Source organism: Nyctibius grandis, chromosome Z, assembly GCF_013368605.1.
Source record: "Nyctibius grandis isolate bNycGra1 chromosome Z, bNycGra1.pri, whole genome shotgun sequence".
NCBI lineage: Eukaryota > Metazoa > Chordata > Aves > Nyctibiiformes > Nyctibiidae > Nyctibius > Nyctibius grandis.
This window is the reverse complement of record NC_090695.1, coordinates 13,970,470-13,998,262: the sequence shown is the minus strand read 5'-3', so window position 1 is coordinate 13,998,262 and position 27,793 is coordinate 13,970,470. Positions and strand designations below refer to the sequence as shown.

Below are 27,793 nucleotides of genomic sequence, written 5' to 3'. Positions count from 1 at the left end.
ATCAATCTTAAAGTTATTGAATGTATTGCACAGGAGCTTTTAATTATTTTTATGTTCTCAGTTGGAATATATTTTTAATTTTCTGATGCCTTTATATCTGTATCATAAGTTTTATATCCTTCCTTTATTTGTTTTCCCTGTAGTACTCCATTCTTGCAGGAAGATGTAAATGCTATGAAATAATATTTTGATTTACTTTGACTTTCCATCCCATATCAAGGGAATCAAGTTCATTCCACTTTATCCAAAGCTGGGTTTCAAGTGCTCTTAAATGATTAATATAAAAATACTTTAATATTTTGAGTAATACTCTAAAGTACTTAAACACCAACCTCTTGTTTCAGAACTGGGACCCATTAACATGTTGGAGGTCAGTTTAGGTGTTCTGTGTGTGCTCTAGTTGCTGCATAGTTTAATGAGCTTTCCCTTCTGTGTAGCTCCATCGGTGATTTTCATGCCTCAGTAACTGATTTTTCCTGCCAAATTCCAGTGGATCAAAAAGAAAGGTAAATTGCTAAATTTTAATTAGCTAAAATCTGGGTCAAGTATAAAAAAACTTTAAGAAATTTGTCTAGAAATAAAGTTGTTCATCTCAGAATTCTGGTTCTTTCCCCTGTACAGGTAAATCAAACGTATAAAAATAGCCTACCTATCTGCTAACTCTTTGGTGGTTTCTTTGGGAAAGACTATTTCAGTGTATTGCAGTGCTGACTTTGACATCTTATTATGCTTGGTGGTAGCATATGCAAACTGGTGTTATATGGTCTCTGTAATGATTAACCTGTGGTAGATCCCGAATGCCTACCTGCTGACTTGGTTTTGGCACCAAGGGCTCAGAACTCTCCCACTACTCATTTGTAAATGCTGTTGAACTTGAAAAGTGTTTGACTTGCATGCTATGTTATGTGATTTACTTCGATGAACAAAATAAGATCATATTAAAAATATTCTTGATCATTTTAGAGACTTGTTTCATGTTGGCTGCTTAGTTGTAGTCCTTGTTGTGTGAAGACCTTTAAGACATCTTAACAATTAAGACCAAGCAGATAATCTACCATCCTTTATAAACTACTCCAGAACAAATTCTTTTATCTACTCATTCAGTTATGTTTGGAGCTTGTCTAAGCCAAAATAAGAGGCTTGCAGTCCAAAGCATGTGGACCTTGCACAATTTTAAAAAAATAATTTTCATTTTAGATAATCCATAGCACCTGATAAGGAAAAGTTATATCCTCCTAATTTCCTAGTTCAGCAACTGTAATTTGTATACGTAGAATTACCAGCTTTGCATGATAGATGTTCCAAGGGGGTGTTAATACTTGTGCACTATACCTGCTGCATGCACAGAATCACAGAATCACAGAATCAGCCAGGTTGGAAGAGACCTCTGGGATCATCAAGTTCAACCATTGCCCTGACACCACCATGGCAGCTAGAACATGGCACTAAGTGCCATGTCCAGTCTTCTCTTAAACACATTCAGAGATGGTGACTCCACCACCTCCCTGGGCAGCCCATTCCAATGTCTAATAACCCTTTCTGAAAAGAAATTCTTCCTAATGTCCAACCTGAACCTCCCCTGGTGAAGCTTGAGGCTGTGTCCTCTTGTCCTATCGCTAGTTGCCCAGGAGAAGAGGCCAACTCCCACTTCACTACAACCTCCCTTCAGGTATTTGTAGACTGCAATAAGGTCATCTCTGAGCCTCCTCTTCTCCAGGCTAAACAACCCCAGCTCCCTCAGCCATTCCTCGTAGGTCAGACCCTCCAGACCCTTCACCAGCTTGGTCGCCCTCCTCTGGACTTGCTCCAACACCTCAACATCTTTCTTGAAGTGCGGGGCCCAGAACTGAACACAGTACTCAAGGTGCGGCCTCACCGGTGCCGAGTACAGAGGGACGATCACTTCCCTAGACCGGCTGGCTACACTATTCTTAATAGAGGCCAGGATGCCATTGGCCTTCTTGGCCACCTGAGCACACTGCTGGCTCATGTTGAGCCAGCTGTGTATCAGCACCCCGAGGTCTGTTTCCACCGGGCCGCTTTCTAACCACTCTTCCCCCAGCCTGTAGAGCTGCCTGGGGTTGTTGTGGCCAAAGTGTAAGACCCGGCACTTGTTCTTGTTGAACGTCATGCCGTTGGTCTTGGCCCATCTATCTAACCTGTCCAAATCCCTCTGTAGGGCCTTCCTACCCTCCAGCAGATCGACACTCCCACCCAGCTTGGTGTCATCTGCAAATTTGCTGAGGGTGCATTCAATCGCTACGTCTAGATCATCTACAAAGATATTGAACAGCACCGGCCCCAGAACTGAGCCCTGGGGAACACCGCTAGTGACCGGCCGCCAGTTGGACTTTGCCCCATTCACCACCACTCTCTGGGCTTGGCCATCCAGCCAGTTTTTAACCCATTGAAGAGTCCGCCCATCCAAGCCCCGGGCAGCCAGTTTGTCTAGAAGGATGCTGTGGGAGAGAGTGTCGAATGCCTTACTGAAGTCTAGATAGACTACATCCACAGCCCTGCCCTCATCTACTAAGCGGGTCACTTGGTCATAGAAGGAGACCAGGTTGGTTGAGCAGGACCTGCCTTTCATGAATCCATGTTGGCTGGCCCCGATGCCCCGATTGTCCTGCATGTGCCGTGTAATGGCACTCAGGATGATCTGTTCCATCACCTTGCCTGGCACCGAGGTCAGGCTGACAGGCCTATAGTTCCCTGGATCATCCTTCCGGCCCTTCTTGTAGATGGGCGTTACGTTTGCTAATTTCCAGTCAGCTGGAAATTCTCCAGTTAACCAGGACTGCCGGTAGATAATAGAGAGTGCTTTGGCAAGTTCATCTGCCAGTGCCTTCATTACACTGGAGTGAATCCCATCCGGGCCCATAGCCTTGTGTGTGTCCAGCTGGCACAGCATGTCACTGACCGTCTCCTCCTGGATTACGGGGGGTTCACACAGCCCCCTGCCCTAACTTCAGGCTCTGGGGGCCGAGTCTCCTGAGGACAACTGGTCTTGACATTAAAGACCGAGGCAAAGAAGGCATTGAGCACCTCTGCCTTTTCCTCATCCCCTGACACTATGCTACCCTCCTCATTCAGCAAGTTGTGGAGGCTCTCCTTGACCCTCCTTTTGCTGTTAATGTATTTGTAGAAACTTTTTTTGTTATCTTTGACTGTAGCAGCCAAATTAAGCTCTAATTGAGCTTTGGCCCTTCTAATCTTCTCCCTACATGACCTAGCAACATCCCTATAGACCTCCCAAGTTACCCGAACCTTCTTCCAGAGCAGACAGGCTCCCTTTTTTTCCTTAAGTTCTAGCCTAAGTTCTCTGTTTAACCAGGCCGGTCTTTTTCCTCGACAGCTTGTCTTCCTACACGCAGGGACAGCCTGTTCTTGAATATTTAGCAATTCCTTTTTAAAGCACGTCCAGCCTTCCTGGACTCCTTTGCCCTTCAGGACCGACTCCCGAGGGACTCTGTCTACCAAACTCTTAAACAGGCTAAAGTCTGCCCGGCAGAAATCTAAGGCAAAAGTTCTGCTCTTGCCCCTCCTTACTTCCCCCACTATCGAAAACTCTAACATTTTGTGGTCGCTATTCCCAAGACGGCCTCCGACCCTCACATCTCCCACTAGTCCTTCTCTGTTCACAAACAACAGGTCAAGCAGGGCCCCTCCTCTAGTGGGCTCATTTACCACTTGCATGAGGAAGTTGTCCTCCACACATTCGAGGAACCTCCTAGATTGCTTCCTCTCTGCCATGTTGTATTTCCAGCAGACATCTGGCAAGTTGAAGTCGCCCACGAGTACAAGGGCCGGTGACTGGGCGGCTTCTGACAGCTGCTTGTAAAACGCCTCGTCCGCCTGCTCATCCTGGTTGGGTGGTCTATAACGGACTCCCACCGTAATGTCCGCCTTGCCGACCTTCCCCCTGATCTTTACCCATAGACATTCAACCTTGTCATCCTTGTCATTCAACCTTGCCATCCTTGTCATGCAGTTAGCCCCGTTCCTCCAGCCTGCAAGGAGGAATGCTGTTGGAGTCCCAAATGGTCCAAACTCCATGCAAAACAAGTGCTAGCAGGGTATGTAACAAGTATTCAAGTGTGAACGCTTTGACAAGTTTGAGAATGCACACTGTTGGTTTAAAAGAAGGTATTTATTGAACTGAAGGGAATAAGCTGCTTTTAGATAAGTTTTTCAGTGCTTTGGGATTTTTTTTCAGGAAAGGAAATGTGGCTTAAGGAATTTACATGTCTATATGAAATTTAGGTAGAACCGAGGTTCAGAAGAGAACTTTTCTGCCGATGCTTAGCCCTGGGAGAATACAAGCTGTGCTGTTATCTTGTTTTTCACTTCACTAAGCCCCTGTAATTTGTAGCTTTTTCCACCTGGAACTGCCCCAGACTTAACTGACTAGCTAAATACACTTAATATCTAAGGGAAAAAAAAACCAACCCAAAACCTTCCTGACAGTGAAGGTGTCTCTACCACGCTTCACTGGCATCTGCAAGGTTTGTCTGTTGTGTGAACTGTAACTACAGCTACGTGGCAAGGCAGGGCTCACGGACCAGCACCTGCAAGGCTGGACCAGCGCTCTGAATAAAATGGACTGGGTGTGCACAAATACTTTGGAGACTGGCAGCATGCTCTTAAAACCTTGGCTTCCTCGTAAATTATCCTGCTATGTGTTCATACCGTGATGGTTAAGTACAGTGAGACCAGCAGCTGTGTTGGAGACAGCTTGGAAACAAGACGAGGAGCAGTGTGACCTGTGACCTCCTGTCATGTACATGAGCGGAATTTCTCTTTTCCTGCATCTAAACAGCTTCTCACATTTTTCTGTGAATCCTTCTGTTAGGGCATCATTAGGGCATGCATTGGTCTTTCGGGGTATTTTTAGAAAGCGTAAATAATGGCGGAGGCATGCTTTGAATTTTCCTTCTAGCAGCAGCAGAAATGACAGCAGTTCACATCACGTGGCTGCTTGAACAAGTATACATCTATTCTAGTAACATTTTCCCACCCAAACATAGCATCCAAGCGCCCTGTGGAGACGATGTGCTTACTGGAGCCTGGCTCACCCTGAGGGCTATGCATTGGAAACTTAACCATTTAAAGCCTCTGTCCTTATTAATTCTCGTGATGGTAGTCCTTCGTTGCAAAGTGATAGGACAGAAATTTAAGCCACCTTAACTTCACAGGGAGACATCTGCGATGATGCATCTGAGTTGTCCATCGGTGGAAGCAGTGGAGCATCAGAAGAACAGGACGAACCCCCCCACCCTTTACAACTGAAGTGATTGTAACATTGATGTGTTTGTCCACGTGTGTTTTCCGTGTGTCTGAGGTTTTTAAGAACAACACCCAAGTGCTGGGTCGGGGGTATCAGCGGGCTGCAGCACGTAGGGGATGCTTTTGCTCCCCGAAGCTCCAGGAGTGGGGGCTGCTCCCCCTCGGCCGCGGGACAGCGCCCGGGCCGGGCTCCCTGGGCTCGGCGGGGCGGCTGGACAGCTCTCCCCAGCCTGGATCGCCGACTGACGTGAGCGGCCTCGGCGGTTGCCGGCTCCCGTCAGCCGACGGCCCCTCGTCAGTCTGGCGGCTCCGCCTCGGACGCAGCCAACGTCAGTGGGCGTGAGGGCCGAGCCCCTCACCCTCCCTCCGCCCGCGGAATCCGCCGTCCCGCCCGCTCCCGCTTTCCTCGCCCCGGCGTTGGACAGCAGGAGCCGCACCAGCCGCCGCCTCGGCCCAGCCCGCCGCCCCTCCGCTCCCTTCCCCCGAGAGCCGCGCAGCGCGAAGATGGCGGCGTACAAATTCCTACTGCCGCCGCTCGGCCGCTGCATCCTCCTTCGCGCCGCGCGGGCGCGGGGCGCCGGGGCTGAGGTAAAGCGAGGCGGCGGGGGCAGTCAGAGCTCCAGGACCGCCGCTCGGCCGCGGCCCCTCCGAGTCCCCTTCCCTGCCGCGCCTTCGCCGCCGCCGCCGTGACCTTGGCGGGGTACCCGCCGGGGAGGGGCCGCCTCTGACGGGGCTCGGTGTCTTCCGCGGGCGGCCGGAGCCGCAGGGGGGGGTGGCCGTCCTGCTGCCCCGAGGGTGGCCTTGCCCGCCCCCTCGGGGAAGTGACGGGCTTTGTGCTGCTATTTTGTGTCAACGTGACGGTCGTGGCCCGGAGGAGGCCCGCGGGCGCTGCGGGCGGCGGGCAGGGGGGCAGAGCGCGGCCCCGGGGCAGGCCTGGCCCCGGCGGCGCCTTGGGATGCGGTGACCTTGGGGGACCGGGCCCGGAGGTTTGGCTTTGAGGTTTGATGTTTGTTTGTTTGTTTTTTTATTTTTTTTTTTATTTCCCCCGCATTTGAAATCGCAGCACGAGTGCAGTGTGTTACTGTGTATTTCAATCCTGCTCGCACCAGGTAGGCTGCAGGTGTAGCCAGGGAGAGTCCAGGTCAGTGAGCACAGCTCCCCACGTGTATTGCTGTTCATAAACGTGTGGGGTTCAGCTCACTTGCTTTGCTCTTCCTGGGGGAAGCTGCTGCCAAACCTCACTGATCTAATGGTTTCCAGCCCACGTGTAACCATAGCCAAGTTTTGTTTCTTCAGCCAGAATTGTTTCTGTGGCTTTTCATGTTTTATTTTAGTTGAAAAAGCTCATCTGCTCCCCTTCTCATGGCTGTATTTTCTCTTCCTGATGTCTTTATGGACAAATAATAATAGCTCTTTCAGTCTTTGCTTTGCTAAATTATATCTTGCTCTTCTATAAAATTTACCGATTTTGTTGATCGTTCTTGGAGCTCATCTGTCCCAATGTTATTCCTCTCTTAAACGTGGGCTGCTAGAATTGCAGCCAGCTCCCGAGGTCTCAGCTTGCTGCCCTGGTGTGCAGGGGAGGGTGGGTGATCCCTGGCACCTCGGCTCCCTTTAAGGCCCATTGGTCTCAAACAGCAGAGCAGGTGGGAAAGGGACTGAGAACCTATTTAATACAGAAGGGCAGATACTCTCATTAGAGACAACCAACCTGGGAAGGCATGCATATGTAACTCATGCTGCTCTGTTGTTCCCCACTGCTCTGTTGTTCCCCATTGTTACAAGCAGTTGGGAAGATTAAAGAAAAGGTGCTATGTGGTCTCTTTAAAATATTTTCGTGTGTGTGGGTACAGGGACATGGCAGTGGCCTGACCTCCCTCCAGCCCTGGCCTCCCGAGGCTGCCAGAACTTAATACTAATTTTGTCACTTGCCTACCGAATACAACCAGAAGAGATGTTCTTCTCAGTTTTACTGTCATTATGAAAAGATGTTTTTGAAAGAAATAGTCGTGGTATAACTGAGCATGGGGAAGGGTCTTTACTCTCTCTCAGCTGGCACTGTTCCTTATGACCCATGTACTGATTTTTTTTTTGAGCCCATCGAAGCAGAGGAACATCAGTGTTTCCATCGGGGAGGAGACAAGCCTCCATTCAGAAACGTTTTCTTAATATTCAGCATAAACTCTTGCAGCGTTAATTTTATAAAGAAGGCAGATGTGTTAGCTTGAAACTGAGCCAAAAATTATTGACCTAGTTGTAACTGGATCCTAAGGCAACTCTTTAGGGAAGAATTAGGCTATGTCTAAAACGTGTAGAGTAGCTTATTTATTATTTATTTACTCATTCTTCTCCTTTTTTCCCAGTTTAAAATTTCTCACTCCTCTATCAAATCAGAAGTAAAAACACTAGTAAATAGTATTTTAACTTCCAAATACTCGCAGTTTATGGAGACTGTGTCAACGTAGTGACTTAAATGTCAGTTGCTTCTGGTGCCTTGACAGTACTTGATTAGTATTAATAAATGGTAGTATTAGTGGGAAATACTTAAAGAAGGGAAAAAAACAGGGGTAACTGTGACCTAAGCATACAATAGATAAGTTATGATGGTTACTGCGTAATGGCTTTGCACTGTGTAGTTTTGGGGGCGGGATTTGTATTGATTTCCCTCTTGCCCTTCCTATTTCATCAGTTTGTTGGAGTCCCCCTGCTTCTGGGCTGTTCTTCAGCAACAGAAAGAGCTCTAAGACTGCGTTAGGAAGCTGGGGGAAGGTTCACTCTGTTGAAGTGAGTCCCTCCTTACTATACTGCCAGCACAGCACTGTACTTCATGTTGTTCCGTGGCCTCCACTCAAAGTATGTGGTGGTGTTGGCTCTCTGCTTCAGCAGTTGCTAGTTATGTTTCATGTCTGGATATCTTTGAAGCTACAAGTAGCAATATGTAGCTTAGAGCAGTCTTCAGGTTGCTCTGACTCGTGCTGAGGAATTGCATTTGTGAATCTGTTCACAGTAAGTCACAATTTGTCAGCAGTTTAGGATGGAGTTCAGAAATTTAAAATGTGTTTGGATATTGTCAAATTGATGCAGCTCATATTAAGCCTAAAGCCTTCATAGTACATATGAATGTTGTAAAGAATGAGTGATGTGGGCGATGAGAGAGACAATACAGTCCTTGTTTTGGAGACCTGGACCCTTCTCTCCTCCCCTGTCCCCAATATTTAGTGTTTACAGTAGCAATATCTTTTTTTTTATATATTTTCCCCCTTATCTAGCCAGAGGGATAGTCATCATTATAAAGGTACTATCTAATGCTTTTTATTCATTCACTTGCTTCTTTTAATGTTGTTCCAGATTAGCGGATGCTATTTTTCTACCAGCAGTCATCGCAACACCAAATTTTATACCGATCCTGTTGAAGCTGTAAAAGATATACCCAATGGGGCAACTGTTCTTGTTGGTGGTAAATATTTAAATTCTTTATGGATGCAATGACGTGTTCTATTAATGAGACACTTCTAACCATTTTACTATGTTTCGTTTAATATTAACTAATTTGAGAATCCATATACTTGTATGAGTATTTTAAACAAGTGATTTCATACTCTGCTAATGCGGGGCAGACTCTTTCAGTGAAAAAATCCCAGTTTGTTTCTTAGGGGGGGGAAAAAGCCTCAGAAAAATCATTAGGTTTTTTTCCCCACTAGTGAAGTGTTAGACTTTGCTTGTGCCAGTTTGAATGCAGAAAATCAAGTTGGGCTTTTTCAAGTTAGCATTGTTATTTCAGATGGTGAAGAAATAAAATTTCGTTTGATTATTTTTATGGTAGCATTCTTTATGTTCTTTAGCTGCCTAGTCACTGGGTCTCTGTGACCTTGAACAAATTGCCTAACCTGTTTCTGGCTGTGGGAAGTAAAGATAATACTTACCTACGTTACACTAAATGGTTATGTGTAGCATTTCCAGAAAAGTCAAGAAGTTGTGTCATACTGACTTTCACTGTGACTTGAGCTTTTGAATATTCGATATGATTTGCACAATTTCATGCTGTTCAATTTACTGAAAGAAAAGCAATCTCTCTGTTTAGTTAGGTTATAAGCGATTTTTTTGTATTGAAGAAGTAATGAATGTAATGTTGTAAAACATGGGAAACCACACTGGAGATGTGTAATGAGGCAAAATGCCTTCTAGGAAGAGTTATTGTATTTTTTTGGTGGTTGTTGGAACAAAAGAGGATCTGAGGCTCACTGTTTGGGAAGGAAATGGTAGTAGTTGAGTGTTAGAGCCTGTCCTAAGACTTAGGCGCCTCAAACGTGTCATGGTATTTCATTTTAGGCATACTGGGTTCTTGCATAATAGGTAGGAGTGTAAGGTACCTCAGCGTGGGTGGAGATCTGGGTTACTGTGCTTTCAGTTACACATCTTTCTGAGAGCGTTAAGATTCCCAGATTTTTATCACCTAGTTATAGGCTAAGCCGTATGGGAGAACTTCTCCCTCCTCCTGTTTGACATTGTTATGTGCAGCAAAGAAGGTTAGTTGGGTAGAAAGAGAAGGAGGAATAATGAGTACAGTCGTTAGGACACACATCAGGAGAGCAGAGGTCCTGGAGCCCTTCTCCAAAGACCATTTGTGTGTGACCAGACCTCTTTTGGTTAAATGGATTTCATCCAAACTGGGAAGCATCCAGTGACTGGGAGATTCCAGTACTAGGGTGCAGCTCTTTCTTGGAGTGTTGGTTTGTTTAGTCAACTAAGGAGCTTGTTCTTCTTATAAAAGTTTTTGATTAAATAGTGCACATTCTCAGACTTATGATTAATCTGTGTTCTTTCAAACACTTGTTACATATTCAATTTTCTTTTATTTTACGTAGGTTTTGGATTGTGTGGGATTCCTGAAAACCTCATTGGGGGTTTACTGAAGACTGGAGTAAAAGGAATAACAGCAGTCAGTAATAATGCAGGGTAGGTATTCACATGTCTGTGGTTTAACAAGTACAGACTAAATATTCTATTCATGTGAGAAGGCTGATATGTATGAAAAAGTCTTACTTTTCATCATAAGAATTTTCATATTAACCACACAGCTTTCACAGAATCACAGAATCACAGAATGTTAGGGATTGGAAGGGACCTCGAAAGATCATCTAGTCCAGTCCCCCTGCCGGAGCAGGATTACCTAGACTGTATCACACAGGAACGCATCCAGGTGGGTTTTGAATGTCTCCAGAGAAGGAGACTCCACAACCTCTCTGGGCAGCCTGTTCCAGTGTTCGGTCACCCTCACCGTAAAGAAGTTTTTCCTCATATTTATGTGGAACCTCCTGTGTTCCAGCTTGCACCCATTGCCCCTTGTACTGTCAAGGGATGTCACTGAGAAGAGCCTGGCTCCATCCTCATGACACTTGCCCTTTACATATTTATGAACATTAATGAGGTCACCCCTCAGTCTCCTCTAAGCTAAAGAGACCCAGCTCCCTCAGCCTCTCCTCATAAGGGAGATGTTCCACTCCCTTAATCATCTTCGTGGCTCTGCGCTGGACTCTCTCTAGCAGTTCCCTGTCCTTCTTGAACTGAGGGGCCCAGAACTGGACACAATACTCCAGATGCGGCCTCACCAGGGCAGAGTAGAGGGGGAGGAGAACCTCTCTTGACCTGCTGACCACACCCCTTCTAATACACCCCAGGATGCCATTGGCCTTCTTGGCCACAAGGGCACATTGCTGGCTCATGGTCATCCTGCTGTCCACTAGGACCACCAGGTCCCTTTCCCCTACGCTGCTCTCCAACAGGTTTGCCCCCAACTTGTACTGGTACATGGGGTTGTTCTTGCCCAGATGCAGGACTCTACACTTGCCCTTGTTATATTTCATTAAATTTCTCCCCGCCCAGCTCTCCAGCCTGTCCAGGTCTCTCTGAATGGCTGCGCAGCCTTCCGTTGTGTCAGCCACTCCTCCCAGTTTTGTGTCATCAGCGAACTTGCTGACAGCGCACTCTATTCCCTCATCCAAGTCATTAATGAATATATTGAATAGAACTGGTCCCAGTACCGACCCTTGCGGGACTCTGCTAGGCACAGGCCTCCAACTGGACTCAGTCCCCAGTTTGGAAGTGTTTCCCCTTTTTTTGGAAGTGTTATTTTTGGAATGAGCCCAGAAAGTACAGTACTGTATGTATATGCAGCTTTGTCAGGGAACAGTTGTCACTGTTGTAGACAGTTGCAATTATGTATATTTGTATATATTTAACTGGTTGACTGTAACTTAAAATTCTAGCTTAGATGCTTTAAATGTAGTATCAGTGATTTTTCTGTGTGTGTGTGAAGTTTTAAATGGGGATTTTTTTTTAACTACAGTTTGATGCTTTCTGACCTTCTTATTGTAATTCTGTTGCTTTAAAAAAAAACCCAAACAACACAACAACAGCGGAGAATATTTATGATGAAAGAATGGAGAACCCCTTTAATGGGTCTTGGATTTTTTCATTTATTTTGTTAAATGTTTGCCCATTAAGAAATTCTTTTGGGGTTGACAGTGAAAAGATTCTTTTACATGTAATTTCTCAGCTTCTCATTAGGGCTAATTTTTACACAAGCTGTTCATTGTAGTAGACTTCACAGTACCTAGTGATCTTCATATAGAGAAATAACTACAGCCACTTCTGTTGAAATGCATTGATAAAATAGAAATAAAATTAAATAAAAATATTGATATGCAGGATATAATGACTTGTATTTGAAATCAGCCTGGTCAATAAGACTGATACTCTGTTCCTTGCAGTATTATTGGACGACTACCAGCTTCAGGTGGCCCTAACCTTGGTTCAGTGGCTTATCCTGTTAAATGTCCCCTTCAGCAACAGAATAGTTCCAGTGTAATTTAGTTCATTGTAGATTTAAAGAATATTGGAAGACTGATGTCTCCTCATGGCGTTGTACTTTCTTTAGCAAATTTTCTTTGATTAGGGAGCTCATCCTAAACTCTGTTGTCTTGTGACATAAGAGTCTTCTCACAGCTAGATGTACTGGGGTTATGCACCCCAGTTGGTTAGAAAGATAGTTTGTGAGCATTCTTTCCACGGTGGTGTTTTTTTGGTGGTGTTTTTTTTTTTCTAATGTTGCTTGCTTTCAGCATATAGTAATATCTGTGTTATTACATTTTCTGTGAACTTTTTACTTGTGAATGCTGTATTTGTGGTGAAATAATAGTGATAATTTTGTATTGTTTTCATTGAACTTCATTAATGCTTGCAATTATGAGCCCTTTCATGGGGCTGGAAGTCTCCCATCTGTTCTGTAGAAGCTCAGTCTTTATCCAGTTGCAGAACAAGAGCTGTAGGGGAAAAAAAAATCACCAGGAAACTCTTTTCTTCTGTACCTACATTAGAGTAAAACAGAGACAGGTTTAAGTGAGTGAGAAAGGCTGGTTGGGTATAAAAAACTTTGTTCTTCATACAAAATGAAAATAGATCTCAAGCTTTACTCCTTTAATTCCTTCAGCCTTGCAGAAGAAGTGAATTAGGTGGGATTTATCTAATAATGCTTTGTGCTATTTTCAGCTGCATCATTACATCTCCCATGTACTTTGTCTATAGATTTGTACCCCAGTCTGTTTTTTTTAACCCGACTGTATTTAACATAAGTTAAAACCAAAATACCATTCAAAAACCACAGATATAGTTTATGTATATATATATATAGTCCAGGCTTCTGAGGCTAAAGTTCACAATATGTTCATCTTAATTTTTTTTAGAGTGCTTCATGCTTGCCATTGCACGTTAATTGGATAACAGATATGATTTGTATTGGTATTTGGCACATACAGAGCCAAACTCAATCTCCTTAGGCTCAATCACCCACCCATACTGTTGTGGGTGTCTATTACAGGCCACCAGATCAGGATGAGGGTGATGAGGCCTTCTACAGGCAGCTGGGAGCAGTCTCGCAATTACAGGGCCTGGTTGTCGTGGGGGATTTCAACTACCCTGATATTTGCTGGGAGGCCTACTCAGCCAGCCATCCTCAGTCCAGGAGGTTCCTCCAGTGCATTGATGATAACTTTCTGATGCAAATGGTGGATGAGCCAACTAGGAGAGGAGCGCTGCTGGATCTTATCCTCACTAACAAGGAGGGTCTGGTTGAAGCGGTGAAGGTTGAGGGCAGCCTTGGTTGTAGTGACCATGAGATGGTAGAGTTCAGGATCTCATGTGGCAGGAACAGAATAGCTAGCAGAATCGCAACCTTGAACTTCAGGAGGGCCAACTTTGGCCTTTTCAAGCAATTGCTAGGGGAAATCCCATGGGACAGGGTACTAGAAGGTAAGGGAGCCCAAGATAGTTGGTTAGCATGCAAGGACTGCTTCTTCCGAGCTCAAGATCAGAGCATCCCAACAGGTAGGAAGTCAAGGAAGGGTACCAGGAGACCTGCATGGTTAAACAGGGAACTGCTGGGCAAACTCAAGTGGAAGAAGAGGGTGTACAGATCGTGGAAGGAGGGGCTGGCCAATTGTGAGGAATATAAGTCTGTTGTCAGAGTATGTAGGGAGGCAACTAGGAAAGCTAAGGCCTCCTTGGAATTAAACCTTGCAAGAGAGGTCAAGGACAACAGAAAGGGCTTCTTCAAATACATTGCAGGTAAAGCCAACACTAGAGGCAATGTAGGCCCACTGATGAATGAGGTGGGGGCCCTGGAGACAGAGGATAAAAAGAAGGCGGAGTTACTGAATGCCTTCTTTGCCTCTGTCTATACTGCTGGAGGCTGTCCTGAGGAGCCCCGGACCCCTGAGGCCCCAGAAGAAGTCAGGATAGAGGAGGAATCTGTCTTGGTAGATGAGGGCTGGGTCAGGGACCAATTAAGCAACCTGGACGTCCATAAATCCATGGGCCCTGATGGGATGCACCCGCGGGTGCTGAGGGAGCTGGCGGAAGTCATTGCTAGGCCACTCTCCATCATCTTTGCTAAGTCGTGGGCAACGGGAGAGGTGCCTGAGGACTGGAGGAAAGCGAATGTCACTCCAGTCTTCAAAAAGGGCAAGAAGGAGGACCCGGGTAACTATAGACCGGTCAGCCTCACCTCCATCCCCAGAAAGGTGATGGAACAACTTGTCCTTGGTGCTGTCTCTAGGCACATCAAGGATAGGGGGATCATTAGGGGCACTCAGCATGGCTTCACCAACGGGAAGTCATGCTCAACCAACTTGATAGCCTTTTATGAGGATGTTACCCGGTGGATAGATGATGGTAAAGCTGTGGATGTGGTCTATCTCGATTTCAGTAAAGCGTTTGACGTGGTCTCCCACAGCATCCTCGCAGCTAAACTGGGGAAGTGTGGTCTGGATGATCGGGTAGTGAGGTGGATTGTGAACTGGCTGAAGGAAAGAAGCCAGAGAGTGGTGGTCAATGGGACTGAGTCCAGTTGGAGGTCTGTGCCTAGCAGAGTCCCGCAAGGGTCGGTTCTGGGACCAGTTCTATTCAATATATTCATTAATGACTTGGATGAGGGATTAGAGTGCACTGTCAGCAAGTTCGCTGATGACACAAAACTGGGAGGAGTGGCTGACGTGCCGGAAGGCTGCGCAGCCATTCAGAGGGACCTGGACAGGCTGGAGAGTTGGGCGGGGAGTAATTTAATGAAATATAACAAGGGCAAGTGTAGAGTCCTGCATCTGGGCAAGAACAACCCCATGTACCAGTACAAGTTGGGGGCAAACCTGTTGGAGAGCAGCGTAGGGGAAAGGGACCTGGTGGTCCTAGTGGACAGCAGGATGACCATGAGCCAGCAATGTGCCCTTGTGGCCAAGAAGGCCAATGGCATCCTGGGGTGTATTAGAAGGGGTGTGGTCAGCAGGTCGAGAGAGGTTCTCCTCCCCCTCTACTCTGCCCTGGTGAGGCCGCATCTGGAGTATTGTGTCCAGTTCTGGGCCCCTCAGTTCAAGAAGGACAGGGAACTGCTAGAGAGAGTCCAGCGCAGAGCCACAAAGATGATTAAGGGAGTGGAACATCTCCCTTATGAGGAGAGGCTGAGGGAGCTGGGTCTCTTTAGCTTGGAGAAGAGGAGACTGAGGGGTGACCTCATTAATGTTTATAAATATGTAAAGGGCAAGTGTCATGAGGATGGAGCCAGGCTCTTCTCAGTGACATCCCTTGACAGTACAAGGGGCAATGGGTGCAAGCAGGAACACAGGAGGTTCCACTTAAATATGAGGAAAAACTTCTTTACGGTGAGGGTGACCGAACACTGGAACAGGCTGCCTAGAGAGGTTGTGGAGTCTCCTTCTCTGGAGACATTCAAAACCCACCTGGACGCGTTCCTGTGTGATATGGTCTAGGTAATCCTGCTCCGGCAGGGGGATTGGACTAGATGATCTTTCGAGGTCCCTTCCAATACCTAACATTCTGTGATTCTGTGTGATTCTGTGATTAAAATATAGTTGAATCTATTGTTTTTATTTATTATATTACTATTGTATGGAACTTAGCCAGCTGTAGTTCAATAGTTTGGGAACCAGGTTAAAGCGCAGTTGTCATTAATAAAGTCAGAATCCTCATCACAGCCATTGATACCATTTAAGCATCTTCTAATACCATGTCAAAAAGTATAGTGATATTATCAAGTATTGCAATACTAATGAATGGATTTGAAAACTGAAGTAGCACAGCAATCATACACCCTGCAGCAATAGTATTCAGAGGTTGAATTGTTCGTGTGATCTCAGGATGTCAGGTACTTTATGGGATGAGTAATTTGCCACTTTCCAAGATGCCTCAGGATTCAGTGTGTTTTGCTTTGGCACTGTTGTGCTGCAGTTGATGCCCTGCTGTGTTTCGTCTTCCTGCTTTCTCTTCTCCAGCTTTTTCAGCAAACAGGAGGTAATTTGTTGTGCTTAGGTTTTCTCATCCTGCAGTGGGGTTAGCAGGCAACTTGTAATTGGAGCAGAGAAGGAGCCAAGTACCTAGGCAGACAACCTATTCTGGAGAACAGTGAGCTGCATGGATTAAGTCACGTCTTTCAATATGCGTGAACCAAAAAATGTGATACAGAGCTGCTTGTTTAAAATAGCAGCAATGGAGACAGCACTTCACTTGCATCTAAGGGAAAGCAGTAATTAGGAAGTCCTGAAGTGCTCTTATCAACTCTTTTTTAGCTGGAAGGAAGGTTCAGCAAAGCCTAGAAATGCTTGACGGTGTCTGAAAAGAACTTTAAAGTGGAGTAGGATGTTCACAAGTTCACACCCTACAGCTCAGTGTAATAGGGAGGAGATTCCTCCTGCAAATCCTTGTTCAGGTCACGTAGTTGCTGGCAGGTAAAGTCCTTGTTTGGCCTTTGAAAGGCTTGCCAAGGACAGGTTGTACAGTAGTGTTTGACGTGTTCTTAGGCACCCTAGTTAGAAACATCACATTGCTGAACTTACTCTTTGTTGCTGTGCATTATGCTAGTGCATATGCTGTGTGCTAGCTAGTGAAACAGCACCTTTAAGAGTGGTTACTCTTCTGCCAAGCCAAACAAGGCAAAGTGTTTGAAAGGGAAGCAGTACAAATATGCAGTATCTCTGGTATTTACACAGCTTGTTGCAGGGGAAACTGGAGCTTGTGAACCAGGGAGATAGTGAAAGATACCATGGTGGGTGGGTGTGCTTCTAAAATATGATGTCTCACACCTTCCTTTGTAACTTGTTTTGCTTATGTTTTTCATATTTTAAGTATTTATTTCCACTATGTTATTATAAGCCCTTTAAATTTAGAGAATTCTGTCTCAGCAAGCTACTATTATTGTTTAAATTTGGTTCGTTCCACGTATGTCAATAGGTCCTTAATTTAAACCTTGATTCAGTAAATTCCCAACATAGTTGTGATTAGTGTACAGTACCTTCTTGCACTTGGCTGTTTTTCATCTGCTTATGACTTCATGGTGTCTTGTTGCATACTGATTTCAAGTTAAGTGGACTTAGACATTTCAGGTCAGCTTATGCTAAGACTTGCCTAATGCAGGCAACGAGACCTATTGTTTCACGATCTGTGTTGCAACAAAAACTATGTTCTTGTCCACACAGTCAAATATTTAAAATTAAAGTTTAAGAAATTGGCACCAAATTATTATTTTTAATTAATTTTGCTTAATGAAATGGATAACTCATTTTGGGTATAATCGCATTCTGAGATCAACACTTTCGTTCTGTCTCTGCCACTTCAATAGGCTGAATTTGTACTTGGTAAAAATGAAGTCCATTACTTGTCATAGCTGCACATGTGGTCTGACTTGTATCAAACAAGCTACTTCCCTCTGTGCTGTGTCTGCTTTTGAGACTTAAATATGCATTCTTTTTGAATGCAGTAGTGTTGAAAAGTACAGTTTCACTTACAGTAAAAATAGAGAAGTCACAGTTAATATCTTAATTACTAATCACCTGGGTGATCATCTAAAAGGAGATTGACAGCCTGCTGTCAGATTATACAGGTTCAGACTGTCTGCTTGAAAAGCGTTACCAGTTTTTTGAACCTTTGGTCTCTGTGCTCTTTTTGAAGAAGTTCTTTTTATGTTACAATGTTATGCATTAGTAAGGAGAAAATAACTTTGAGATAAACATTTGAACTGTTGGTAATGGTGCCTGAGTGCAGTTACTCAGTTCTGTTGAACATAATACCTTTGTTTTCCTAACGGGCTATTTGCAGTTGCCAAATCTCCAGCTAAGGCACTACTCTGTGGGATCAGATGCAATGGTAAACTTGATACACCTCATATTCTAAAGCACAAAAGGTGTTCTTACGTTCTTAGCAATTTAATACTTTGAATTTAAGGCAGGATTGATAAATGTTATATATGTTAAAGTTTAAGGTTATCTCTTTTTTCAGTCATTGCTTTGGATGTATGTTTCTGTTAAAAACAAAATCTATTTGCCATCTTTGCCACAGACTCCCTGTTTGTTCTTGCATATGTAACTCCTATGGCTTAATTCCATCCTTATTATTACTTTTACATATATATATATGTTATATAAAGTTATATATCCTTACATATATTTATAATACTTATATGTACTTAAAATATATTAAAATACCATTGGGTGGCAGTTTCATTCCAAATCGGTAGAAAGCTGAGAAGTTTTTTCACATAGTATAAGTTGTCAGGTGGTTTTAATGGCATGAATTTGACAATATCTTGATTCAGAGAACTGAAATGTGACTGAAAAAGTCTATGAGGGGAAGAAAGCTTCTGTGTACACAAAGATATGGTTAAGGTGATGCTCAGAGTATCTTAAACTGTGTGGATCATTTTTGTATATGCATAAGAAATTCTTTAAATATCCCAAATTAAATATACTTTCAGAAGTGAAATACAAGGTCACCAATGACTCTTATCTCTCTTGGTGGAGAGATAAGAGTGGAGCTAGGTAAAATCTTGCACATGGCAAGTTGCCAAAATCATGAGGCAAGGTATATAAGATATTTTCAGTGTTAAGTTGATTTTTTGAAGCAGTTTACTTTTTTTCTGTCACCTCAGTTCTTTGCAAAGAATCTACTCAGATGCTTTATTACAGCTGTAATAAAGTGACACTGTTTGAACTGCAAACCTCTGAAAATCTGACCAGGTTGTCTTGTTAATTTTAGTGTGGAGATGATTTAAGATTTTGGCAGGGCTAATTGTACTAAACTTTGCACTACATGGAACTATTGAGAAATCAGCTGTGCAGTTGACTTTCTGGTTGTGATTACAAATGAGGAAGACAGAATAGGTGTAGAACTCAGCGTGGTTGAGGAACTGTGTCAACTCGGTTTTAGAAAAGCGACAGTAAAAGTTAAATCTAGCTTTCAGCCAGTACACTTATGAAATATGATGCATTCATGATGAAACTCAAATATTTATTTGATTAAATCTATACCATATAACTTCACTGTGAAGGAAAAATATAAATTTTAAAAGTTCTGAATAGAGTTGTTTTATTTGTTGTAATAAAAACACAATATGCCATTTCATAACAGAAAGGAATGTGGAAAGAGGAGACCTTGCTGTTGACATAACCATACAATGTGACAGTACTTGTCCTCTTCAAAAATTATCTGCCTTCATAACCATCATTCTTACAGGAGTGGAGCATCATTTCTGGAGGAAGAATACTGCCATTTTGCTCTGAGGCTGGAGCTGAGATGAAGTTATCGGAGCAGAGAGGACAGAGTTCCCCTAAGAACGCTTTAGTAGTAGAGGGAGAAGAGTGCAGTGCAAACACTGCAGAGAAGGAGCAGACGGAGTTTAAGGCTCAGTCATGGCAACCTGCATGCAGGGCTTCATGATTGCTGGCAACTGTGGGTTCCCTTATTTTCTTTCTTCTTTTCTCCCCTCAAAGCGGGAGAAGTCCCAGGCTACGGAGCTGAGAGAGATTCAGTGCACTGTTTCTTTTGTCCTTTGCCATGGGCTGAAAAGGTGGTGAGACATGGTTTCAGGAAGCTGTGACCCACTGCCCTGTTTTCTGTCCTACCTCTTCCTTCTCCTGACCAAAAAAAAGGCATTCTATGTCTAGCACTAATGTATACTGCTGCTTAGCCTATGGCAGCACCCATACTTCTCTCTTCCTTCTCTTCTCGGTCACCTTCCATCAGAGAGCTTCTTTCTCTCTTTTCCGCTTTTCCATTAAGCAGTTCCCATTAGGACAGACCGAAAATGTTGTAGGGAAAAGGAAAGAAAAAAGGTGACTGAAGACAGTGTCTCAGGAATCAATAGGGCAAGTAAACATTATGCCTCTGTTCAATTTACTTTCCTATGAGCTGAATCTGTTTTTCTCTCCCTGTTCGTTGACTCCCATTCCTCATCTTGCCCTCATTCTATCTACCCTGCTGGAAGTGGGAGATAGAAAAGGACGAGAAACAGAGTATCATCTGAGCTGGCCCCTTAGTAATCTTCCACTGTAATGCATGGGGGATTATTGTGAGACATAGTCTTACTGTTAAGAGCCAGCTGTATGACTGAAGAAGACAAGTCATCAAGAACTGTTACATGAGTAGTTGTCCACATTTATTTTACCCTTGGTGTGCCTGCACTTTTGTTTGCTGTCTTCTGGCAAACGCCATCTAGTAGGTATCTACTAATTTTCTGCACAAAGGCTATAAAGGATCCCTTTCTGGTGCTGCCAGTATTACACTTTATATTTCTGGACCTATGAATATGCATCACTAAGAACTTGAATGGTATCTTCAGCCACATACCTTCTTTCATGTTGGTAAAGTTTCATGCTATAGTCAGGCACCCCTGTGAGCCTGAAAGCTTAAGGCTGTGTTACTAAGAGGTACCAAACAGGTTGTGATTGATGCATTCCTTTTAGTTGGGGAGCATATGTGGACTTCTCTAGGACTTATTGGGAGATGTAAGGGCATGTAACTTGGAGCAGATCCTTTTGAGGACTGAAAAGCTGATGTTACAAAGTAAAACAGATGAGATGAAGCCTCTTTTAAGTGGAGAATGACAGAGGAAATTATTTCCTTCTCCCACTCCTAGCGTCTTGCCAGGAAAATTTCTAGCTCTGGAATTGGTCCATCCATCATCAAGTTTCATGCATAGTTGTGCAACACTTGGACCTGCCAAATGCCTAGAGAGACTGCTCATGTATCTCCAGAAGCTGAATAGTGTCTTTACGTAAAGCATTCTCCAGGAGTAGGACAAACCATAGATATGCTTTTTGCAGTAACGCAATCTGGTTTCTGCCTGAGGTGGAGCTTTGCCCCAGGATTGTTACTGCATGCTTTTCTTTCTCAATCCATAGTCTTCAGGGGTGATGTAGTTACCTTCCCATCCTTCCAATCCCCAAATTATGAGAGGAGAAAGGTCAGGTAGCTCCTCTTTGGCCAGCATGTTTTAATTCTCCAAAACTCAAATATTCATGTTAATCTTTCGTAACCAGTGACTTGGTGGGATCTGCCAGGAATATGCACCACAGGTCCTGGAGAATGTTTGAACAAAAGTATAGAGGAAGACTTCTCTTTTGGAGGTGTAGAGTGAAGCCGTCATGCTAATTGACACTGCTTACCACTGGTTTCCAGTGTTCCCAGTAAGGGCAGCCAGTCTGTCCTGGCCACCCCCACTTTTCTTAGACACCTATAAATGTCTTTACAAAAGCAGAGATAGAGGAGACTGTAATTATCTACTTTTACTCAAAAAAACCACAAAAGCCATTTTATGTCTCTTGACAGAGTAGTGTGACATTCCAAGTCATCTTTTTTCTGTGTAAGAATGCGAATTTCTATTCCCTGCTTCATCAGGCTGTGTAGGGCTTGTTGGTGTGTGAAGCTTTTATCAGCTTGGAAACAGGTAATTGCTTCTTCCCTGTGATGCTGTAGAATGTGTTTTGTTTGAACCACCAAAGAGAAGGGTTTGAGAGCTGCAAATTACTGTTTATCTGGAGTGCAACATTGGCATATTGCCTTTGACTACTTGCGGTATACTTGAGATATGTGGGCTAGATGTGGCTAGGAGTCGTCTAAAAGGCAGACATTAGTTTCATAGGTCTGAGAGGGACAAAACAATAGGAAGGAATGTGTTGCTAAACGAGACCTCCTTAATTGTGATTACTTTTTCTTGTCTGCATCAGTCGAATGGGGAACTTGCGTCACCTACGTTCTTGATGAGTGCTGGGTTAGATCTCTTTTCCTGTATGTGTTTCATGTATTCTGTTGATTCAGATTTCGTCCTAATACAGATTGAGGAAACTTCTAGAGATCATAACAATTTTGAGGGAAAAAAAAATGCATTCTCTGTCTAGCACTAATGTATACTTTCCCTCTTCTGACAGCGTACATAACAACTCTATCAACTTCCACCACGCTTTTTTCCTTCCTATTTAGGGCAACACATTTTTATTGCACTCACCTTTGTTTAAATTTTTAAAGGACTGAACCCAGCTTTTAAAATACATATACAGAATGTATTCTTTCCATGCAATCAGTAAAGGATCTTTTTAAATTTTTTTTGTTACCATTTGATAGCAAGGACATTGCCTGCAAGACAGATATTTTAGGGGTAACATTTTCAGCACAAACATAATTTAAGCTGAAAAGTTCAAAGAAACTTTTGCGCCTGAATCAAAACAACGAAGCAAAATATGCAAAGGGAGAACAAGTGAGTAACATAAAAAATGTTATATTGAAAGAAATTTCCCTAAGCCAGAAATTGTTTTTTATTTTTATTCTGCTATAGAGATGTCAAGTAAAGAGCAAAGGGTAGGGAGAATAGGAGTAAGAACAGCATTTTCACTTCTGTGTGAAATATTGGTTTCTTAGGACATTCAAATACAAGAAAAAAACATAGAAAACATAAAATAGGCTGAAGTGCTCAAAGTGAGTTTTGTGAGGGAGATGAAAGGAAAATGATGTGCGTGGAAAGCAAAACGGTTGTTTCAGCTGGAAACCTGAATGCAGATTGCATCCTTAAAAAAGATGGATAGCACTATATTTCTTTTAAGAAATTTGTGTCTAAAATAAACATATGAGTAACAGCGATTGGATTTTGTGTGATGCTGCTCTGAAGATGAAATGTGTCTGGAAATTGAAGTAATTTTGTGTTGTCAGGCTGGCAGAGCCTCTTGGTGCGTGACTTTCTGAAGGTAAAATTCCTCTTGTCATTGTGCAGGGAAATAAGGTTGTATGACCTGTGTGCTCAGTGACTGATCCTCACTGCAGTTTTATTTTTAAATAAATTGGCTGCCTTTGAGGTGAGGAGAAAGAGTGATTTAAGAAGTAAGGAGCAATTTGGGATGAGTGTGACAGAGAATAATTTTCTGTGATTTTCTATTCAGTTTCGATAGGGGACTGTAACGACAAAGTTTTGTTTGAGAGAAGATAACTTCCTGTAGTAGGTGAGGAAATCAAGTGTATCCGTATGGGATCCTGCAGGACAATATGTAAAATCCTGTTAAGTACAATGTGCTCCAGTCCAGCTTCTGAGGCTGCAGGAGGAAGGATTATAGATCCTAGTGAAATGAGGCATAAATTTCTTTAACCATTACGAATCTGTTGTTGACCCTCTGGTGCCATCCCTTTCTCATGTGAACATACAGTCCGAATTTTGTTGTCTGCATGCAGAAATCTCATGTCTGCCTGTTTCTATTTGATAGCTTGCAAGTTTTGCAATGGTATTAACCATGTGAGTGATAACGCAAAGTAGCAAACTCTGTTTTGTAAGCAGTTCAAGCTGCCCCTGCTGGTTCTTGCTACAAAGTGCTACACAGTGTTTAACTTCTGTACTTTTGCTACATCTACTGTAGTTATACAAACCGGTTGAACTGCCCTCAGATACTGGCTGGTCAGTTACATTTGCTTATTACCTTTTATAGCGAGAGGTCAGGGTTTGATGGTTTTCTTGAGAGGAATTGTCCTGCTTTAAGTGACCCTATACAGGAAATTCTGGCATTTGTATTGTTATTCTTTTTTTTTTTTAATCCCTTTCCTTGCCCACAAGACTCCTCTTCCTAATCTATTCCCAGCTCTTTTAATTTCAAACTGCTGGAATTTTTTCCTGTGGGGAGTTAGAAATATAGGTTGTTTCCAGGCAGGACACATTTTATTCTCAAGGTTTTGTCACTGCAACACTTTTAATATTGCATCAGAGTTAGATTTTTAATTTTTTTTACTAGGTCACAGTTGGGGATCGGAGAAAGCTTTTATAGTAAGTCAAGTTCTTTACATCTAGGGAACATTAGAATAAACTCACAGAACCAGATCAGAGAAGCTTGTTTCACTTTCTATCATGCAGTTTCCAAAATGCCTGAGTATGCATAGAAGTGGTCTATCCTCTTAAAATAGTCCTAATCTTAAAATAGTCCTCATTATGCATGCAGTTGAGAAGTCTTTCAGACTGCACGTCTGTCCATGCAGCTGTTGTGAGTATTGTAGCAGGAGGTGAAGAGCTGGTGATGGTACTGCTCTGCTCAGCCCCTCTCCCTTCCCACACAGCACTGCAGCATGTGCTGTGGGACATTGATGCTGGCAAGCAAGAGGATAGTGGTGCTGTTGTAAAAGTGGGTTCATCATTACCACTTTCATATTTGTAAATGAATTCTGTATAATGGTAAACTTTTTGAATCTGGCCTTTTTAAAGGATGCCAGGAGGTCGCAGCTCGGATGCCTGATGTGGATCCTGAAGTGGTGGAGTATTAGCGTACATTAAGTGAGGCTTGATTGTGGCTCAGTGGGTTCTTTCCTCTGATCTACACTGATTTATTGTGAAAACAAATATCTCTCAGCTCACTCAGCATCGTATCTTGATTTCTAAGTTGTTTTTATTTTCCCTTTTTTGAGTAAGAGAGTATTTTTTGTATGGGGAGTATAGATTTGTATTACAGTACTTGTATATATCTCCTTTCCATTCTTTTTTCTTCCATCACCATAACTTATAAAGCCAGAGTTAGGGAATATACTTATTAATAATTTGGGTAAGGTATAAGGAGGGAGAATAGAGGGAAAGCAGTCTGATGCATTACTTTCTCCATCTGGTCATTAGTGGAAAGAGAGTTCATTTCTGACGATACCTAAAGAAGGACGCAGTATTGTAGACATGGTGGTATAAGAATACCAGGAGGGTGAGATTTATATAGGAAAGGGATGTATTTCAATAAAACAATTAATAGAATTAGAAAATACAGACAACCTTTTTTGGAGCTCTTCTTTAGAAGTGGTGTTTTCAGTAGATGCATATATTGTAGGCACATGTGCGTGTCGTGCTGGGTACTGGGTTTGGTCTCTTAAAGGGTTCTTCTAATATTTTTCAATATTTCTTATCCTGAAATCCCAAGCCTTTTTGAGGATAATTAAGTAATACTGAATTGAAACAACTAGTGGCAAATATACATCAATTTTTGGGAGGTCCTTCTGGTTCATGTCATCTTTCCTGTAGTGGCAGTGGGAGCACAAGAAAAATGTTGTATGTTATCTTTGGCATCCAGTTTAAGCTGGTATGATGACACAGACAAGAAAGTCTTGACTGCACTGTTACTATCTTTTGCTGGAATAGGTGATTTCTTAATAAGAAAATGAATTATTTACTGTAATAACAAAATTTAAATACAAATATTCTCTTACCTTATATACAAACCAGCACTGTAAATGTGAATGTGCCTTTCTCCTTGAGCTGTTAAGCAATCACTTGCCTTTTTCCTGGGAAGCAAGAGTTTAAACAAAAAATAAGTCTGTTCACTCAAATCCAGGTTATGCAATGTGACTTCTTATTAATTAGTAAGGTTTTTTAAAAGACCGGATGTGTAAAATAATACCACTTGTTAAGCTGGTATTTGTAGCTGTTACATGTGAAAAGTCTTTAAAATGAAGTTTTGGATGTGTTCAGTGCCTTGGAAGAGATGAGTTCTGAGCACTGGACTCCTAAATTTTAATTGTAGCTTTGATGTTCTCCCTCCTAAAAGCTGGAATTTGATTTTTGTCTCCAATTCCTTATGACTAAAGTGGGGGGAGATAACTTTGTCCTATCTATCTTGTTAAGTCATTAAAGTTTATAAAGTCCTTTGAGTGCAACAAAACTCTGTTGTAAATGCTGAATATTGTCTGGCTTTTTCTACACAGTGTTGACAATTTTGGACTTGGTCTTCTGCTTCAGACTAAGCAGATAAAACGCATGGTGTCATCATATGTTGGAGAGAACGCTGAATTTGAACGTCAGTATTTATCTGGCGAGCTTGAAGTTGAGCTTACACCTCAGGTAAGAGTGTCTCTAGGAGGCTGGTGGTTTCTGAAATACTAAGTAGGATAATGCTTAAGTGCTCTTAGAAAATCATTTTGCAATCCAAATGTTTTCCCTGTGTGCAGTTGTGCAGTAAAGATAGATGGCACTTGCCATCTTAGGATCACGGGCTGTAGGCTGCAACTTCGCTGTTAAGAACTGACTGGTCATATTGTGTAAATTCCTTTTATGGCTTGTTACATTATATTCATTTCAAGCACATATATATATATATATATGTACATTTTATTGTACGATATTTGATTTTTGGTAGTTCCTCCCAGTTGTAGAAAAACACGTGAAGTATGCTCACTACCGTGGCCCGTATAAGGGGTAAAAAGTCAGGGAGCTGCTGAATTCCCGCCGTGGTGGCATCTCGTGTGTGCTTTGGGGATGTTGAGGGTGCAGCGTCCGCCATCTAGTGGGGAGGAGTCAAATTAGGAGATGTCAGTTCATTGTGCGACATAACTCTTTTTGGCTTGTTCATTAAATCTTGACTAAATTAATCTCTGCATAGTGTTATGAGCCAGTATTTACAACTTTACCTTTTAGACCATAGTTTTAACTGTTTTACCGCTGCCAAGCTACCCAAGTAGCCTGAATGCAATGAGATCTTAAAGTTGTGAATATCAGTCACATTCGATTGAGATCTAGTTTCGTGAAATTAGTACTCTAACTTTAAAGCCTACAGCATATTAGTGTGTGGCATTTCCAAGGGTGACACGTAACATTTGGGCTTTAAACAGCTATTGATTTAAGTCTCTGGGAAAAGCAACGGTCTTAAGTTTTTATGGAGAAGAGAGTCTTGGAGTCCATCTCTTGGGAGTGTCTCTTAGAATCCCAGAGATGGGCAGAAAAGCTCCTTTTATGCCCAGTCAGCTGACATGGAAATAAACAGGCGCTTGTCACTTCTCATGTTTCAAAAGTGGCAAATCTCACCTTTCTGTCACCTCACAATTCGTTTTTTTCCCCTCTTCCTACTTAATGATCAATGCTTTCATCTAGAAGACCTTGAACTCTGTAGACATGTAGTTGGCTTTGTGGGCTGCACAGACAAGCTATGTAGATCCATCATGAAAATACTGGGTCTACAGTGTGCAATGGTAAACAGTAAGGTGAATTAATGACTTGCTAGGAGATGCGAGAATTTGAAATATTTGTGTCAAGACAAAATAGCCTTTTGGAAAATTCTCTTCAAGTTTGGTATGACTTTAGGCAAAATGGGAGACTGTCGTGTCATTGTTACGCGTTAAGGGGGAGGTTGTGGTGACATCTTGAAATGCTAAGGCTGCTTGGAACACAGGACTTCTGTATCATTGCACGGTTCGCATCTGCCTCTTACCACCATTTTGTAAACCTACCAGAAGTTATTGTGTTTCTTGCAGGATAACTGGGGAAAATGCAACCTATGTTTTGAAAGGTGCCAAGCTGGATAATTGACCATGATGGTCCTGTCTCGCTTTGAATCCAGAAAAATACCAAAAAAATTTGGGAAAAACACTAATGAAAAGCAGGCAGACATGTCTTTGGCCATAAGTCCATAATTAAAGCTGATGAGGAATTTGGGCTGTTAATATCCATGGTACAGCTGGACATAGAGCAGAGTGCAGATGGGGTGGTCAAATAGAGTAGAAACGCTGTTCTGTCAGCCTCTTGACATTCTTAGCACGGGCAACCCAGATCACTGGACTCCCTCTTCCTTTCTCAATCGGCTATGCGTGGCTGTTTCAACTTGGAGTGAGGTATGAAGTTTTTCTTAAATTTTGGAGAATGAAACATAAATATGTAGGATTGTTGTGAAAGAAAAAC

At 42.9% G+C, this 27,793-nt stretch overlaps 1 protein-coding gene across 1 annotated transcript in view; it reads left to right on the top strand.

Moving 5' to 3' along the window:
• The first annotated feature begins 5,609 nt into the window (after window positions 1-5,609).
• The window catches only part of OXCT1 (3-oxoacid CoA-transferase 1), a 92,283-nt gene continuing 70,099 nt past the window's right edge, over window positions 5,610-27,793 (top strand). Inside the window, exons 1-4 of the mRNA XM_068422653.1 lie at window positions 5,610-5,874; window positions 8,635-8,743; window positions 10,152-10,242; window positions 25,828-25,963. Of these exons, the coding sequence (XP_068278754.1) occupies window positions 5,791-5,874; window positions 8,635-8,743; window positions 10,152-10,242; window positions 25,828-25,963 (420 nt within the window). The 5' untranslated portion in view covers window positions 5,610-5,790. The remainder of the gene's footprint in view (window positions 5,875-8,634; window positions 8,744-10,151; window positions 10,243-25,827; window positions 25,964-27,793) is intronic.